Raw genomic sequence first — 21019 nt, forward strand, 5'->3', positions numbered from 1 at the left:
AAAAAAAAAAAAAAAAAAAAAAATAAACACATCATGGTAAAATTAATACCTTCTCAGCTTCGCATCGAAGCTAAAACAATATATATTTTATATACAACAAACTAAATAGTTCCTATAAAGCGATGTAGTGGGCTCTACTAACTTTTTATGTATTCACGTCTAGTGCATTTTAAAATTGATAATTATATTAAATATCACTTAAGAGAGAATATAACGAAATACTAAGATACTAACAGAATGTGGACCAGAAAGTACAGTGTAATGAACGGTAGAAAATGGACCAAGTTGATCAGCGTCAATGGCTTTTATTCCTTGTAACACTCTCGTCCCAACAACGGTCACCTAAATAATTATAATATTTTTTTGAATATTCAGTTTTTGATAATACTCAAGTAAAACAGTATTACCTCAGATATATTAAGTACATATGGCGAGTTTACAAATATTGGAGCATTGTCATTAGCATCAGTAACTCTTATACTCACAGGAATAGCATAATTCTAAAAAAAATGAGAAAAATGAATCATTAAAAATTATATCAGATATTAATTATTAATTAGCAGAGTGAAAGTTTTAATATATGCTATAAAATTATTATTAAATATTATTAATTCACTTACAGGATCACCGGTATGTTTCCGTTCACAAATTACATTAACATATACAGAAGAAGGTCCAGATATACCCTAAAGTATAACAAGTATTTTCAAAACATTAAAAAAAAGTTGGCTAAAATAAACTTACTTCTTTATCAACAAGTTTAGTTAAAGTTAGTTCTTTTGTACCAGATAAAATAGATACAGGACTATCGGATTCCTTAAGAGTTAATTGAATATTACCATTTTCTGATGGATCTCCATTAATTTTCAGAACACCTATAATATATTATTAAAACATATTTATATATTAAAATTAGTGATGGGCATTTTCAAATATTTTAAACTATCGAATAACTATTCGAATTGTTTTCATACAACCGAATAGTTTATTTTTAGCATAAACTATCGAAAAGTTTTAAAAAATAATCTAATAGATTATCGAGTAGTTAAAAACTATTCGAATATATTGTGTAACTATCGAATATTTTTTGAATGACTATCAAATAGTTCGATAGTTACTATTCGATATTTACCATCACTAATTAAAATATTATATTGTGTGATCACTTATTGTTTTATACAAATTTACCTATAACTGATCCAACTGGTACATCTTCAGATACAAAAAAACTTTCAGCTGATCCTCCATTTTCCAAGTAGCAACGATTGTCTGCAACAGCTAAAATTATAAAAATTTTATTATTTAAAAATTATTTTTATTTTTAAAAATTCTAACTAGTAAATTTAACATATGTTTCAAATCATAAAAGTTTTTTTTTATTCTTTTTTTATGTTATGTGATTCAATTATTTAATAAAAAATCTTCATTTTTATTTGTATTAATATTTCTAATATTTTGACCCCAGGGAATTCGTATTAAAGAGAAACAATAAAATAGAAAATTCAACACTCTTCGACCATGACAGTAATGGGTAACAAAAAGTGTGTAGATAGGACAGGTGGCTGTTGAGTAGTTCAAGTGTATCAGCTTTAGGTTAGTATTTGTATTAACAGGAAATCCGTTTCGGATTTATCTTAACAAATCACTCTTTCCTCTATAAAGGTCCTCATAGTAATTTTAAAAATTATCATGTACTGGACAATATTATTTTAAGAGTTAACAGTTTGTTCTATTTTACTATCAAACAAATAATTACAAAACCAGATCATCATAAATTCCTTTTCGGAAAGTAATTTACTTTCATTCTCTTTATGAGTTAATAAATGTTTTTAGATTTTAATCAAATATTTTGCCGCAAAAATCAATTCACGAATTATCATCAATAAATCATAAAACCACAGACCGGAAAATAGCAAAATTTATGTCTTATGATAAAAAAACTTTCTAAAACATTTTTAAATTTAATTAATACTTACAATTTTAATTAATGTATATTGAATTTTCTAAAACCTTAATTTTTTTATACTTTTTATAAATTGTTCTTTAAATATACGCTATTTATTGTTTTTAATTTTTGTAGAAATTCATTTTAAGATTCGAATTTTTTTCAAGTGCATCATGCCCCTAATATATTCTACAGTAGCATGAACATATGACTATATATGCTATAAACCCCTTAAACTGCATTTAATTTATACAGTATAATACTAAAATCGTGTTTTTTTTTGATAAGTATAAATTACTTGTCATTAAAAATTTAATTTACGTGCATATTCAAACGTCTATCTTAAACCTATTCATTAAAAAGTATTTATGGAACGAACTTTTTACAGTCTAAAATTAATTGATTAGTTATGGTGTAACACACAAACAAGATATGAATGTAATTTTTAAAAGACAATAATTTTAGATTTTATTTTTACTATTATTGTAAAAACAATAAATTAATTAAATAACATTGTACAATTAGTGATTTTTATTATATAGAAAAAAAATGACCAAATCTTAAAAAACACTTCAAATAATTCAACATTTTCGAAACTTGCAATCATACTCTATTATAGAAATTCAACGATAATTTGTAGTGTTCGTTCCAATTAGCTTACTTAGTCGTACCCCATACCATCAATTCTTTAAGTAGATCAGTGAGCAAATAAATTGCTTTGTAGATATCAATAGTTGCTACTGAATGTATTTCCGATGTATCTAACTACTAAAATTATATCCGTTTACAGGTTGTAATTCTATTTGTATTTTAATTCGTAAATTTTCACAAAGAAAACGAAACAATAGAAAAAACATTAGTAAAAGTCACTTGTTGAGTACTCGTGACTTACTAACGTTTGTATTAGTAATTTTAAGTCTATATTGCATTGTATTAAATGAAAATGATTGAGCATTATTATTATTTGTGTACACATTTTTTATACAATCAACTATACTGCAGAGCGAGATAACCAAGAAAATTCACGTGTCGTAAAAATATGTTTTCCATCGTGCTCATCTTCAATCTTCACCTTCGACTCATGCATAATTCACTTCATTCATGTTTATTTAACCATTGAAATTTTCAATATTCAACGCCTACGATAAACTTAATTATAATGAACACTAAAGCAGAGAAAGAAAAGTTAAAGTTTTAATAAACTAACATCATTTCTTTTTTACTTGCTGTTTTCTTGTATTTATGGTGTTAGTTAGACTATATTAAACATATGTCTTCGCAATCTATATGAATAGATAATTTGAGAAATCCTATTAGTTCAAAAAATACAATTTACAGGGGAAAGCAAACTTTCTTTGTTTACATAAAGAGACGAAAAGTATCTCAATAACATTACAACCAATTCGGCGAATAATATTATGAATTATATGACGATGAATACGTTTTATATTTTCGTATATTTTGCATGAATACTATGTAATTTAACGTTCGTATAGGAATATTATTTTATATTTATGATTATAAAATATAGTAATCAGAATGTTTAGTAAGTAAAAAAACAAGTTAGTTGTTACAAGCAATGAGAATAATAAAAATCCGTTTCCTTACTTACTGAACACTCTATAAATAAATCACATTTCATGGAACGGATATTTTAATCAATATGTTAATTTTTATTTTAAAATATAGTACCAATGATACTTTATCTAACCTTATTCTGATGAATGAAGTCTTCAACGTTATAGAATATTTTCATCTATTATACTATACTTCTTGTGACTATAAAATCTTTTAGTCATTACTAAGTAATGGTAATATTTTAAAAATAAGCTACCAACGCGTGGGTAGAAGTTATGCTAAATATTTATAGTAAACTGAACATAAAAGAGTAAACAGAAAATAAGTTGATTTCTACATACAGGAATTATATAATATTTTGTTAAAGGATTGAATTAGTAAAAAGTTACTCAAGAATACCGACATAATTTACTTTGTACTCTGCTATAATATTACAGTGCTTTTTTCAAACAGTCACGTGTTTTCAATCTCTGGGTCTCTTTTTTATTAGATACGTCACGATTTAGTTGATTGACATGACAATATTTTCACTAACATTATTCGCCAATTTCCCATTAACATTTTTAATTAAATGTTAAACTATTGCCCCCCGTCATTACAAAAGAGTTAAAAGATATAATCTCATACAAAATGAAACTTCTTTAGCTTTATAAAGTATTTTTATTTCGATTAAAATAAAGATAAAAATGAAATACTCTCTGTGTTTGATTTATTTATAAAACAATAAAAACAGTAAAATAGTTGATTGAAAGATATTATTTTTTTTCAATACATAACTGTTATATTGATATTTTCATAACAGTATTTTTCTACTCTTACAAAACTAGACGAAACATAACTCTATCGTAATCGAGTCAATGGAATTGACGTGAAACCCACTAAGTAATTATTAATAGTTTTTTATTATTCAAAATGTTTTAACTTTATGAAATGAAACGACGTAATAGACGAGGGTTGGAAACATAAAAAAGTGTAAGAAATAGGGCCGGAAGTGACGTTACGCTTGCCCTTGCGGAACATCCGGCAGTTCCTCATCCAACCGTATACAAGAATAAACGTCTATGGGATTAGTCAGTAAGTTCCATCAAATACTAGTTTTTTTTCTTCAAAAACAATAACATTGTTAGCCCCTGGAGCTCGTGTATCATATCTCTCTAACGAGTTAAGTATTATTGTCCGTATTTCATCTAAATAATGTATTTGTTAAACTCCCTACGAAGTGAAGATTCGTGATTGTCTCATATGGGAATATTTGTGACTCAGAAAACTTAATCGTTGGATAAATTATTCAAGTGTGAATCATTTTTTTTGTTAAATAGAGTACCTGTACCTATAATAAATCAGCTGTATTAATTTACTCATTATTAAACTAAAATTAAGTAATAACAACACAATACAAATTTTCAGTTTAAGTAAAGAACGACAAATGAAACCTTGATGCATCAGTTTTTTCATTAATGACATACTTCTTTATGATAAAGTCTCTTACAACTATATCCCAATGAAGCAATAATTCTATAATGTTTATAAACTTATAATGTTAAAACTTTTATACATTTTTGCTTTAGTAAAAAATAACAATGTAGAACTATTAACAACTTTTCTATACGTGTATGACTATAGTACTATAGTAATTAAATTAATTGAATTTATAAAATATAAAAATGTATCAAGAGTAAACCATTAACGGTAAAACTATAAAGCCAATTAAATAGCTTGCATTTATAATCTGGTGTTTATTCTAGATATTTTCAGATCATGGAATATGGAAACGTAGAACATCATCAGCGAACAGATAATATTGGAATTTTCCGGTCAGTGCTCGTATAATTCGTAAATATATGAGTATGATGAGAGAAGTAACAAGTCGTTGGAACGACCCGCTTCTTGAGATACACTAACTAAAAACTCATGGAAAATCATCATTGTGTATGACGTTTCGGCACTTCAGACGTGTCAAAAGACAGAGAAAAGCTATACATCAGCTCCTGGGGTTTAATGAAAAAAACTAAATGTATAGGTAACAATTTTGAAGATTTAAGGACCGTAATACAAGAACGTGTTACAAGTGGATAATAGCTGATAATACATCACGTAACACCGCAGGACACGTAAATCAAACAATAATCGGACTTCTAATATTTTCTACAGTAATAGCCTAGTTCCGTAGTGGCTAATAAAAAGGTAAAATACCAATGGCCAGTAAGTATTATTAGCTGATTTTACACGAAACTGAAGCACTTAAACTTACTCAGTTACGGTGGATAGCTACAATAAAAAACATTTAATATTACTAAATGGTATTCGATACAGATTCTTTTAGATCAAAACCGTTATTATCACTTATTATTTAAAAAATAATAACTAATTTCTTCAGCATAGAGCTACTTATTTGATCGTTATTTATTTTCAAACAATTTTAGTATTATGAATAATATTTACAATATTTTTATAGTGTTATGGTTATTTTAATTGTACTTGTTGTTAGAATAAATAGTAAAATTATAAAATTATTTTAATTATTATATTTATAATATATTATAAAACGTTTTGGAAATTAATAAAATATTTTCGTACTAAAAAAACTCAGCAACTTGATTACTGGAAATTTCTACAAACACATAATAATATTTAGACTAAAGTCTTCCAGAAATAAATACTTTAAACAGTGTTAAAAAAATATTGAGGTTCGACTAATAGTAATCAAATTATAAGTGGGCAGATAGACATTTTATATAGATAATGTACATGAATAAGTATTGAAAATCGATAACATATATAACAGTACAATATATTTGACTTATACCTGTCAAAATTCAGTTTGAAATCGTGACAAGGCAAGCTTATTTCTCTTATCTAAAAGAAAGTCGGGGGGAATTTCCAATTGTAAAATGATCTGATTACCTACAACATTTTTTGTTAATTGTAGTGAGTACAACTTCTGTACCATAAATCTACATGGAAATAGAAAGTATAAGTATATATACAATGATAATAATTATGCCAACTTTATTCTGCTTCAATGATTTGACGCGACGGCATACACTCCTACGACCCAAGACTTGCGGCAATGTCCGTCAGTTACATCACGCCACGCGGCTAAAAAACTGTTATTAAGAGTCGTGGCCGCGTAGATAATCAAGTAGCTCACGTTCTCAAACGAATATGATATTATTGTAGCAAGTCATAATATAGTCTAAGATATCAAAACCATAGAATACACGGAAGACATGGTAACACAAGTGCTTATTGGGGCTTGAACGTCAACCGATGCACGAAAGGATATTAAACAGGATTAGGTGCACGTAAACATTAACGAATATGGTCGGTTTCTCTTTTTAGAAAAATCAACACATTCAGGTAAACGCCCATTTGTCGCGCATGAAGATTGTTTAGAAAACTATAGCCGAAAGTAAAATGACAAGAGATGTAAAACACCCGTTTTTTAAACAATTTTTCAAAAGAAAAATAAATCTATTTTTTACGTGTTTAAAAATGATATTTACGAAACCTACAGTCAAGTTAATTTATTCATTCAAGAGTTCAAAAAGTCTATCCCAAATATGTATATTTAAAACTTGAATAACTCACAAGTATTTAAAGAAATATTAAAATATTATTAGATAATATACAATAATTTTATTAGCAACTTTAATCAAAAAATCAATTTTAAAATTGGATTTGATGGCAAGTTAACGACATTGTGATGACTTCAATTTTTGAATGTCACTGTCTCGGATCAATTCTCATATACCTTCAAAAATTGTTGCACCATATCTGCAAACTGCTCTTTAAAAATAATAACAGTAATAAAAGATAATGAAACCATGAGATGATACAGTTTTAAAAAGAAGGAAGTTTTGAATTATAGTAATATTATGTAATGAAAGCTATATAAAATTGAAAACTTTTTTTATAATATTAAAACTTTACGTATAAATAATAGTGAATGTCTATAGATAATATAAGTTTTTTAATCCTAACATTACAATGCTTATAAATTTATAATGTGATAAAACAATAAACAGAAATCCCTTTAAAATAAATATAATTCAAAATAAATGATGTATCATAAAATTAGACAAAATTTTGATAATTTTTCTATTGTTAGTTATAATTTTTTATATATATGTATTTTAAATGCATTGTTAATTAGTCGCTCATTTTTTTTAAATTATCTAACTTTCTTTTGTGTCAACGTTTTTTTATCACGGATTTTTTTTTAACTTTGTGCATTTTAATAGAAAATATTTAAGGTATTATTGAGAACAAAATATATTTTTTTTATCATCATTTCATTGATTTCTAATAAAAAAATTAAGTTCCTTTTTTATAGTTGAAAAAACTTCAGCTGTCATATTTTAATCTTGGTCAAGTATTTTTATATTAGATACAATGTGGTTAGCAAAAAATTGTCATCGAGGTAAAACAAAACAGAGTTCAATCAGACGTCAAAACACAAAACGCCATCAACCTGAACGTCTTTAAAGTATAAGCTAGTGAGGTAACCACAGTGTTCAAACTTATAAATCTCATTACACGTCTATTTCTAGTTGATATTATAAAATATAAGTGACGATATATTTTTGTATAATTTTTTTAATAGGAAGACTCTTGAATCCCTCACTAAACTTGAGAGTTTACAAATATATCCCCGATTGTCAGTAAAAATTAGCATATTTTTTTCTTAAAGCCTTTCATCGTGATATCATGGTGCTCGTTTGTACAAATATGTTCATTACTCTACTAATTATAAATGTACCTATAAAAAATAAATAACATTTAAAGGGTTCTTAAGAAAACTTTTTGATGTAAATATTAATATCCTAAAAATAGTATAATGAAATAAATTAAATGGTCAAACAATAGATTGAAATTGACAGTCATTGTATTTACCGTTAACATAAAGTACGGCGTTGTTTCGATAAAGAATTTATAACTTATGAATACTTCACGGTGTTTCATTCAGAAAAATTAAACAAGTGCAATTCATAATAACACAGTTGATTTGTCCTGTTTTTCTCGATTTTCTTATAGACATTATTGCAATTATAAATCTTACTTTTCATACATTGTTTTCGTACATTTATTTTTTTCAGATGTACAACATCATAAAGAACATGAATTATTTGACTGTCGTACTCATAAAAGGTTCAATCGCGCCATTAAATATCTTTATGCTTGTGATGAGAGAGTATCAAAACATTCATAGCTGTGATTGTTTTTAGTAAGTCAGGTTACATAGATCCGGTTGTAATAAAATCTAAGAAATTTAATTACTATATGTCGTTAAAAAATAGATTCGAAACTAGTATTTCACTGCCATCATGTTGTTAACTTGTCTTAGATCCATGTTTCAATCATTCTATCTTAGGTGGTCTAAATATACAGCCATGTGCAATACTTGCATTTCTTATCTTTTTTATTACGATTTAAGTATTTCAAAATTAATTTGATTTTAAACTTAAATGTATTGTAAAAAAATAAATCCAATACATTAAATGTAGGAAGTTATTTTTCAATAAATTTTAACAATAATTATGAGTTAACGAATTTGAAAAAAATAATCTAGATTTTTAAGTAAAGTTATATATGCTAATGAATACATATGTTTTACCATATCATTTTTCAAATATTATTGAGTTTAATGATTTAATTTGAAATATCATTAGTTTAACTTAAATTCAATTAAATATAGAACTAGTCTGAATTGAATAAAACTATTTTTCATAATAAATAAAATACAAAATGATAATTTGTAAAATGTACTAAAAAAAGTACATCAAAGAAAAAAGCTGTAAAATAATCTATTAGTGCAATTGAATAATTTTTTTTGATTTTCCGTTTCGCGTGGGTTGTACAATTTCTAATTTAATAATTGGTCTTAACAGCGTTTATAATTTATAGTATAGACAACACAATGATTTATTCTGAGATCGTGTTCCAGTTTACTTTGGTATCGTGTTATACATTCCTCTACAATCATTGTTTTATTTTGTCGTAGATGGCTAATATTGATACCATTTATATCCATACTTCTGTAAAAACCACATGGCTCGTGCCTTCGCGATGTAATAAAGAACTGCTTTCCTATTTCTACGAATACATACAATATTGTACTTTTTTTTTTATTATAATTTCACTACTTCTTGCCCATCGATAGTATATAAAAGTACTCGTGACTAAACCGTGACACTCGTTTCAGGGTGTGCACCACTATGTGTACTGCTCCAGGCAGTTTCCAACATGATTAAATATATATCTTCCCCGTCAGTTATTTATATTGCGAAACAAAATATCTAACACGCAAAAAAATCCTTGATATTGGAACTTAATGATTTCGGGTCAAATATCAACTAGCACAATTAATACTTCGCTACACAAAATAGCCTTCTTGATAGTGATTTGTATCAGTAAGAGTGTTGAAAATACATTAAAAAGTTTACACAGTTTATAAAAAGAAACATTTAAAATTGAAGTAAATTCAATGAAAACTAATAATTTTAAATAATATCACACAAACTATCAAATTTAACTACTAGCCAATAATTCATTTCATAGTTATTGGTGAATTTCAGTATGCATTGTACTAAAACGCGGGAAAACGACTGTATAAAAAGTAGGTTAACATTAATTATATTATTTTTGGTTTATTCGCATCCATGAAATATTCCGAATGTTACTATATAGTTATATCATTACCACCCGTTTAAGTCTCTGAATATAAATCATAGAGTCTTATTCTTAAACAGACAATAAAAAACTGTTAACATTAAATATTATAATCAATGGTCAAAATTATCAAGTTTTGCTGTTTTATAAATGTTTTGTTTATTAATTATTTTTTTTAATAATAATAATAATCAAATTTCTCAAAAATAATAAAATTATATCGTTTAATTGAGTATTTGTACAAAAAGTCTACACAAATATTAGTTGCTACATTAATACAAAATCTAAAAAACAATCTATATTACGCAAAAAACTCAATTTTGTTATCTAAGACTTACGTTAACAATAACGAAACATACCATTTGAATATGAGTTACACTAACTTACAAGATGTGTATCGAGTTCATGTACTGTAACTATAATGTGTAAATTAAAATTACACACTGTTTAAATCGTGATTCTTAAGGCTCAAATCTCTGTAGATACTTTTTGATTATTTTCTTAAAATTGAAATATAATTTATAGTTACATAGTTTAATTTAAATTTCTACGATTCGTGTAATATGTAATTTTTAATTGCTTTATGATTAACTATAAAAATGAACCAAAAGATTATAAAAAAAAATTAAATTAATGTAATATAATTAAACAAATATTTTTCGAACGGGTAACAATATAAATAAAATTCTAAAGAATCTTTGAAGAATTATTTAAAACATAGTGATTTAGATTCCTTTTTTTTACATTTTTAATATTTTTGCTCTTTGTAAGTTGTTATTTCCAAGTTGGAAATTAATTCGAGAATTATTTCAGGTATTCATCTTGAGAATTTTATTATAAAGCAGTTTCTTTTTTATAACACGCTGAAAATTAAGAACCTGATATTTTATAAATACGCCAACATGCGAACTTGTTTAATTATATCTTTTACACCTAATTTCATTCATGACTCGATTAGACGATAACGAAAAAATTACACCACTCGACTTATTGGTTAATTTTACTTCTTTTGCTTTGTTTGAAAACCACCCACGCAATTTTAAGGTGCTCAAACAATAGCTAACACGAATACATGACCCGTTACTGAATCTATGTGTTATAATATGATCAGATGTATACGTTCATAGGAAAAACATATATAATTATAAAAAAATTAGTAATGCGTGCACTACCGCTCTGAACTACTGACAAAAGAACAGATCGTGACTAGATGCTTCATTACCATCTGGATGACGCGGTTTGTACAGTTATAGCACACGGGTGCGAAGCAAACGGCTAGAAATTTGGTTGTTTAACTTAGGCGCTTCCCACAATAACTATATAAAGACAATACATTATGATACCGAAAAAAACAATATTGTGTAGATATAATAATTTTGAATTAAAAATGTGTAAACACAACTGGTACCAGGAAAATAAACCGTACCCGTATTAATTATGTGTAATTTAATTTAAATAAGTATTCAAAGATACGGTACCTAATCAAATAAAACCGAAACAAATTGATTTTGATTTGGTTTGTAAATAATTTAGTTAACAATGCTTAAATGTCAAACATTAAGCACTAGCTATCAAAATATATATAGTCTGCATAATAATTGATCCGTCTGTTTTGGACAAGTATGTGTCATTATCTTTTTTTTTTACTTCCAAATCGATAAAAACTGCTTTTATCATATAATATTTAACCATACATTAACGTATAAAAATGTAAATCTGAGCTATAACAGAATCTGACTAATAACAACAAATATAGCTCGACACTGTTTCCTATTTACGGTAGTATTTCTCTAAAATTGTCTAGATCTATATAAATTGAAAGAAATAAAATTATTTTTGCCGTTTTCTTTTTTCAGCATGTAGTCCATGACAGATTTAGAAAAGGTTATTTATTGTTCAAATATTTAGAAATTTCAAACAACTTACATTGATGATTCACATTAAAGAAGTTTATCAAATAAAATCATTAATTTTTTTAATTACATAAAAATATAAGTTTAATATTTCTGAGTATAATAATTATTATTTATTATATTAAATTTTTTTTTTTAATGTTTCAACAATTTATTTTTGTACTTTTTTCAGTTCAATGTTATTATATATGGCGTATACAAAAATATAAATTTTTAGAAATTAAATTAAATGCGCTCAAATAAAATAAGCACTTTACATTTAAGAAATTTTAACAGTTTTTTGTAAAGAATTCTTACCTTGATTCTCGACATGCCCAAACCATATCGCGATGAATACCCCAACTAGTAAGCATCCTATGGTCTTCGTAGGCATTCTATACAGAATAGTAACATTCCTGCATCTACCTTAAAAAATTATAAAAGATTTGATTAATTATGATTATAATCATCATATTTATAATATATGTGCTATCAGAAAAAAATACCCAAGTGTGTCGTAATACTAAATTAAATCTTTATTAATCTATGCCATTATATTTCGCTGAACTATTGACCTATAGCATATCGATTTAGCTTTATGCTATTTCTTTACATAGTTTGGATACTTATGTCCAAAGTTTGATATGAATTTCTATTTTCACGCAACACGAAGAAACATTTTCTACTAAGTTTTAAATGACCTAGGTCATTTAACACTAAGTACATTAAAATAGGAAAGCTTTCCAATATCAAATAATCAAAATTATATATATATATATATATATATATAATTATTCTTTTTTAATTTTAAGTATGTTAATAATAACATTAATATTTATTTTCTTAAAAAATTGAATGGATTATAAATTTCCATTCAATAACGAAACTATTAATATGTTTTTTGCGGTATTTTCACCACAATAACGGACCTCCTTTTATTTTATAACTGTTTCTTACTGTTGTAAACAAAATAAAATTGTACACATGTGTGTATATAAAACGCAGTCTTTCTTGATAGTAATTATTGTTGTCACTTTAAACACATTACATTGTTACTTTACTATTTTGTGGTACACATAAAATATAGAAATAAAAGCTATCCAGTAAAACTACACGAAATATTTTATGCGCACAATGCGAGCTGAGAATTTGATGGCAATTCTAATTAAAATCAGAAAAATATAAATTAGACCATTTGACAAATATTGTCTCAAAGGAACGTTTAAAATCTTTAGAATCTTCCAATTGATTTGTTATACTGATAATGTTTTATTAATTATTTTCTTAGTATTTTATGATAATTTGACGTTAAAAAAACTTGAATAATAATTATTTTACTATTTTTAGATCAATATAATAACATAAATTAGCATGATTAAATATTAAATAAATGTCTGGCGCCTCTTAAAAAAAATTGTTTTTAACTACAAAAACTTAATGTATCGATTTTTGCGTAAAAATAGTTTCCTGAAATAAAATAGTAATTACTGCGAGAAAAATGTATAATTATAATTATTCCATAAATGTGATTTTAAAGCATTTAACTTTCATTAAAAACAATATGTAATACTTGGAATAAAAAATAAAAAATAAAAATAGTCAACATTTATAAATGCGTGTTAAAAAATGGACAAACAGAAAGATGTTTCATAATTTTAAATTTAATTACATGCGTTGGTTTGTACATATTGGTATTTTTAAATAAAGTTGCATCGAAAGAAATAAACAACTATTACTCAATAATAATTGATAATTGATATCTTTCTTCCAATCATATATACTAAAGTTAGATTTTTTTTCTACTTTAGACCTTGCCTTGTAGTTGCCAGATACCCTAAGGTTAGATATTTTTCTATATTATATTTAAAAAATTTTAAATTAATAAATTAAAATTAATAAATTTAAAATACTAAATTTAAATTAATTTAAAGAATATTTTTTTAATTTTATGGACATGATGTTTAGTTATTAGTCTGTAAATATTCATATAGTTGATCATCAGTGTGTAATAACTAAAAATAAGGTTAATCGCAGTGGTTATAATAGTAAAGAATGATAACAGCATCATACATAAAAGCATAATAAATACTAGTACTTAATTGCAAGTTATTGCTTGATTAAAGCAGTTAGTGTGTTAAAACTACTCTTACTTGAATTCCTTGATAACAGTCCATAATGCATTAAGGAGAGATGATTAGTGAAGGTTTAACAATTGTCAAATAAAAGATAGAATGTTATACAAGTGTATATTATAAATGAATAATTAGTTATTTTGAAAGAATGTTTTGTAAATGAAATCAAAGACTTACATTAATAATGAGACACCAAGCCATAATTTGAGTATTAAAGCACAATATAAAGATAGTTGTTAAATTAAATAGGAGAGTTAAACTAAGCATTTAATTGTGATCGAAAGAAGAGAAAAGACAAGAGTGAGTCATTGACAGATATCAAAGGACAGAGCAGGTCCTAGAGGGCTCTTAGCTTTGTTATATTATATTTAAATCATAGTAATACAATTTAAAGTGACAATAAAAGTTATTTAATCAAAATAAAGGTGTCCTTTACAATACGGTGCTAGGATTGATTTGTATTGTATTATTGTTTGTTTAGGGTAATAAACTCATAATGACGATTACTATGCCATATATTGCTAATTTTTTAAGTGAAACTGTATGATCTCATTCATTGCTTGTTCGGTAAGGACTATGTAAATAATAATTAAATTATTACACGCCTCAATGGTGTCAGTATGTCTTTGCTTGGCGTAGCTAAAATGTATTGATTTTTAGAGTTATAGAAGAGAATATTAAAAGTGTGTTACAAACTTTAACTGAGTAATTGATCATTTATAGATTTACTGATTTTAGTAGTATCATATTTGAAGAAACTATGTGTAGGTTGGAAACACCTCTAAAATCAGTCACATCAATTGAGTAACCAGAGCACAGTTTTGAAGTACTAAGTTTAATAAAAAAAAAGAATCAAAAAGAAGTGCCATTGAATAGAGGGGGGGGGCTTAGGGCGTAATTAAAAGAGAAGTATATGAGGGTAGCTTGTCTCTCCAAATTTACCGGAAGTAATCAAAAGGAATTTTTTAAATTTATGATCAGGTAAATGTAATGTTAAAACGAGAGACATTCAACTTAATTGACTTAGTCATTCCTACGAAGAGCTTAAAACTCCATGAACTCCTGATTAAACTAATAGTTATTATGAATAGAGGTAACTAAAATAAAATTCTCAGGGGTGGTGTATTAAGTTTTTCATCCACACTAAAAGTAATTTTATACAACAATACACATAATTTTTTTTAATTTTAAGAGGTTCATTCTTCAACTGGGGAAGATTACCCCTCCTAGTTAGGCATAAGTCATTACGTCAAAATCTCTTTAATTACAAAGAACATTTCTCCCCCTAAAAATATGTCTTAAACATTTCTGTAGACTATGCATTTGAAATTTATTAACTATGCTGTAACATAAGTAGTGCATTATTTTATGTTAAGGAAAAATAGTACAGCACTTTCGTCTTATATTATTATCAATGTATGTGATGATAACCATATGTACAGCTATGGAATTAACCTATATTTTATGTTTAGTATATAAGAAGAATATTTGATTGAATCGAGCAGCAGTAGATATCATTATACTCTGTAACTGTAACGTGTAGCGAAATTGATACATTTACAATGAGCACCGTGTTCGCTCATTGACAATAGTAATCAAGAGGCTATAATTTAATAATAATACAGCTAAGTGTTATAATAATAGGTATATCTGTACATAGGTAAAGTCCATTCGCTTTCACAATTTTTACCCTTTTGTGTTTAACATTTACAATCAAAATATATAGTTTAATGAGCATTACCGGCTACGACAGCCTGAGGAGATTTGCGCATAAACATGAAGAGAGAATGCTCTATATATTATTATAATCATTAATCTATATAACACGCTCTTAACAATAGAAGTAGTGATGACACATCCGTTATTGCTCAAACTTGACATGGCTGTGTTTTTTTTAGTAATTACCAACAATTTTAAAATAAGATTTAACAATACTAGATAAGTAGAATTTCATTTTTATAACATATTCGACAATTTAATTGGCCGGAAACTTGATTTTTTAATCACACATCAAATAAACTCAAGTTAGATAAACATTTGACCTCACTTAATTTCAATTTTAGAATTACAGTAGATTACAATTAAAATAATTTTCTGATTAATAATCTCTTATTGTAATTTATTTCTGTTCATCATTTAAGCAGGCACAAATTTGAAAAAAATATTTGAGAGAGCTATTTTATTATTTTTGATAGCATGAGAATTAATTTTTGATATTTTTTAAAATTACTTTTTTAGTTGTTGACTTATTAAATAATGATGAGCTAATAATTACTTTTTCTAGTAGGGGGAGAATTATTTCTATATTCCCCTAGGAACACATCTATATTTAACAAATATTAAAGAAAAGAAAATCTAAAAAATTATAAAATATACTATTCAATCAAATGCCTGGAAAGAATAAAAATATGTTCGAAATAACATATAATAAAATAAAGAGGATTTATTTATATATAAAAAATAACGAAATAATTAAGAATCTCTTCAAAATACAATATATATTTTCGTGCAAATATTACTTTTAAAATAAAATTATGATTATTTCACAATTATATAAGAAATACATATATTTACTAGTTTGAATTAACCACATAAACATTACACTTAAACATCTCAGACATGTCATGTCAACAACACTAAGAGTATTTTTATATTTTGAAAAATAAACATAAAATTATTATATGTAGCAAGTGGTACTAAGCCCCTAGACTATTGATTTGTTTTGTTCTCAAAAACAAACATTTTATTATATTTTTTAATGAAAATTTAAAAGTGCTACCCAGGCAGTCGCTTGACTCGCCGATACACTGAGTCTATGCACTATCAGTGACGAATTTAAAGGTGTAGCTAAAATGGTTATGCTTGTATCCTATTTGCCCTGTAAACCAACAATATTTTAAGAAAAAAATGTCACAAAAAATTTCTTGGTATTAGTTCCTACTGAAATATTTTGGATGAGTCACTGCTTACACTTATAAATAAATATGTATATTTATATCATGCATCAAAAAGGTTTTTTAAACATTTAACAGAATTACTTACAATTAACGATGAGCTATTTATTAAATCGTTATTTAGTTTTTATAATGAAAAAGTTTTAAACATTATAGTAACGTTATTGTTTGATACAAATTGTTTAGGAACAACATCAATTTTGGGGCGGTTACGCCCGACAAAACAGAGCACGTTAATATGTATTTTAATGAGAACGTCGTTGTGTATTGTATGTTCAAGTGCACAAAAGTAAGTGGCAACATCAAATGAATTAGGTTAATTCACTTAAACAGTTATAAAAATAATAAACTTGTGCAGTACTATACATAACTACAATTACAACTTTACATTTTCGTCAAGTTTATTTATGTGTAAAAAAGTAACCAATATCAAAATATTATATTAAAATAATTAATTTAATTGGAAGGTTTTAACTCCTAACATAATTTTTCATCCACACTATATTTAAAATTATTATGCTATATTTTTCAAATGATATAAAAAAATCATAAGTTTCTAAAATTTTAATTTTCGAGTTAAAAGTTTAAGAAATATTGCGGTTTTAATAAATGAAAATTCTACTTTAATAACTATTCCCATATTAGAAAAATTCTTAATAAAAAAAATATTTTTAATTCTTTTTTAACTTTTTAAAATTTTAAAACACCAAATGTTTTGCTCTTTTCTTGCAAAAAATTATTATGGACTAATAACAACTCTAAGAAAAGTACTTATTGAGTTTCCTACCTTTTTATACATTGAGTGAATATGTAGCGCGAGTAGAGCATACATTATAAATATCAGTACGAACTGTATTCACTTGCGTTTCATACTCACACTCAAGAAGTTTTTTTCCTAAAATTGCTATTAACCCATTAAATTTTTTTGTAACAAAAATAGCTAGAAATTTATTTTTTAACTTGAAAAAATAATGCATCTAATGTAGTCAAAAACTGTAAAAATTACTTAAAAATAAACTAACATAAATATTTGCTGAATCAAAAATTGGTAGAACAAGGTATATCTTTTCTTTTTTACTTTTTTTTTCTGTAATTCATCTTTTAATTTCCAAACCCATTCAAATGCATATTGACAACTTAACCATCTTACTTTCGTGTGGTAAAGATGGTCAGAATAATCTGCGTCGACATCAATCAGAAATTCTTGGAATTGTTGGTATACCAAGCCCCGAGATCGAATCGTATTAATTAGTTTTGAAACCACATTAAGTCTTCTTCTTCTTCTTTCTCGCCTTAATCCCAACTACTTGGAGTCGGCCACCCTTATCCTAAACTTCCACTTGACACGATCACCCACATCATCTACGCTCACATAAGCCGTCTTCATATCGCATTCAATTACATTTCTCCATCTCTTTTTTGGTCTTCCTCTACCTCTTCTTCCTTCAACATTTATTTCTATAACTGTTCTTACCGCTTCCGATTCCTCTCTCCTCGTAACATGACCAAATCATCTAAGTCTATTTTCACTCATCTTATCTACGATTGACGTTACATCTATTATAGATATAATACTCCCTTTTACATGTTCGTAAACATGGTATATATATTTATATAAAATAACTTTTGTAATCGACCATAATCTTTAGCGCAAACATATACTATAAAAACTTGTTTAGTCAATCTTTTTAAATTAATTTTTAATTTATTGTATAATTTAATTTATTCAATATTTGAGAGTGGATGCATTTTACGAAGAAATATGTGCATATTTCTTTTTTTATCGTGTAGTTTATAGTTAAAGATAAATAGTAGATTTGAATTATGAAGTTTATTTTCTAATAAAAATAGATATATTATTTGTATATTTTTACGAAATCAAGAATTGTGTTGAGCCATTTAATTTTTTGTTTATTTCAACGTAAAATGATTGCCTAACAACGTAGATTTTATCAAATATAAAAAAATTATATTTCAATTAAAAGTTATTTAACTATGAAATTGCTACTGTTACTTATAAGAATGTACAGTTTATTGTATCTAATTACCACCAATCAAAAGTTTTAACTATCTCTTACATCAATGAGTTAATATAAATGTTCATAAGCTCTCTAAATTAACTGATTAGTTATGGCTAATATACGTATATAATGAACCGTAAAACTTTTTGATATTTTACTCAATCAAGATGTATCAATTAAAATTTCTTGTGAGAATAGATGTTAAAGATAAGAAAATACATAATACACATTCGATATGATGACGTCTATAATTTTTACCTATAATTAAAACTTAAGACTTTTTACTAAAAATTTGATATGGATAAGGTTGATTCGCATTCCATTTGAAATCATACTATTATTAAATATTTGTAAATAATTAAAAATAATTCATATAAAGCAGGCATGTCTCCCGAAAGACATTGACTAGGGAAATCGTTTATTAAAATTTTTAAGAATGGCAAAAATAGTAGTCGAAGTAGCTCATAATAAGTAAAGGTATGCTCTCAATCTTTGTTTATATCATAATTATGTATGTTTAACTAAATTTTATACAATATATAATAATATTACAATAATTTTAAGTTTTTACTTATAAATGTTCATGATATTGATTCAAGAAAGATTAAACCAAAAAATTACCGACCAACATTTTTATGTATTCCACGTAACTTATACGACAGTGTACATAAAAAGAAATTTTTTTTCTTTTTGAAAGCTTAAATTTTATTGTTTCTTTCAAATTAAAAAAAAAAGGTTGTTTTTACATCTTTTACTCATTTTATGATATCAGCAAACATTTTTTTTAACAGCAGTTTATAACTTTTAATTTTTTAACTGTACAAAATACATCCTAAACTGGTTGATAACAACTGTTAATCAATTATTAAAAAAAAACTAATTCAAACAGTATGAAATTCTACTTGGAGGGAAAGTAATTTGCTTACAGATAAAAAAAAATCAGACCAATGATAAGCTGAAAATAAAATTATTACATAAATAATATAAAAAAAATTTAGAGGGGTAGTAGAAAACTTACTTACATTTATACCTCATAACAAAATCTTAATTAGGATTTTGTTATTAATGTCCCAATTAATCAAGACACTAAACTAGAACTACTTTATTACTCAGGTTTTATATCAAATTTTTAAAAATTACGGGATATTTAGGGTCAAACATTTAATTTTTAAGTTAATTTGATTATTTAAGAAACAATATTAGTCACAAAATCAATATAAAAATTAATAAATAAAATCACTAGTAGTAGTGAAATACTCATCAAAGTGGCCGATGTTTTATTTAACATAAAACATTTATAATCAAATAATTGAAACCTTTCAAAACTCCATATAAAAATTGGTGACTTAATATGTTTCTTAAGACTAATTTAATTATAATTTATATTGGGTCATTTTTAAACTGCCATAAAATTGCATACGAAATTTAAAAGTATGCGTTTTCACATATTTTAAGGTGCACCGTGATTTTATCAATTGTGTCTTTTAAAAATATAATTTGTATAATAACGGTCATCTAAATTTTATTAATAATAGTTAAATAAAAATGTATTTAGTCGTTTTACCAATTGATAACCATTCCGTGGTATTTCCTTATAAACTTTATTTTATAACTTGTATCCGTTGAATTTAGAAAGAAGTTAATCCGACAAATTCACAAGTTAACATTATCAATTGCAAACCAATCACTTTTTAATTTACACAATATTATTAAAGTTGTTTTACGCGATTATGATAACACACGAAGAAAAACTACAATTCTCATAAGTGCGCCACCGAATTGTCCGACTGAACGTTGTTTACTACCGATCTCGTGGAGCAGTCAC

The 21019-nt window shown here is 25.8% G+C and overlaps 1 protein-coding gene across 2 annotated transcripts in view; it reads right to left on the reverse strand.

Annotated features, from left to right (window-relative positions):
* LOC126895367 (protocadherin Fat 4) overlaps window positions 1-21019 on the reverse strand; it is a 29149-nt gene extending 8130 nt beyond the window's left edge. Inside the window, exons 1-7 of one of the 2 annotated variants that reach the window (XM_050667169.1) lie at window positions 20759-21019; window positions 12406-12509; window positions 1189-1278; window positions 745-875; window positions 621-686; window positions 408-500; window positions 235-342 (exon numbers count right to left, since the gene is read on the reverse strand). In XM_050667169.1, the coding sequence (XP_050523126.1) occupies window positions 235-342; window positions 408-500; window positions 621-686; window positions 745-875; window positions 1189-1278; window positions 12406-12481 (564 nt within the window). In that variant the 5' untranslated portion in view covers window positions 12482-12509; window positions 20759-21019. Of the gene's footprint in view, window positions 1-234; window positions 343-407; window positions 501-620; window positions 687-744; window positions 876-1188; window positions 1279-12405; window positions 12514-20758 lie in introns of both variants that reach the window. The other variant, XM_050667168.1, reaches the window with a different exon arrangement.

The sequence above is a fragment of the Daktulosphaira vitifoliae genome, unplaced genomic scaffold (genome assembly GCF_025091365.1).
Source record: "Daktulosphaira vitifoliae isolate Bord-2020 unplaced genomic scaffold, ASM2509136v1 Scaffold_1, whole genome shotgun sequence".
NCBI lineage: Eukaryota > Metazoa > Arthropoda > Insecta > Hemiptera > Phylloxeridae > Daktulosphaira > Daktulosphaira vitifoliae.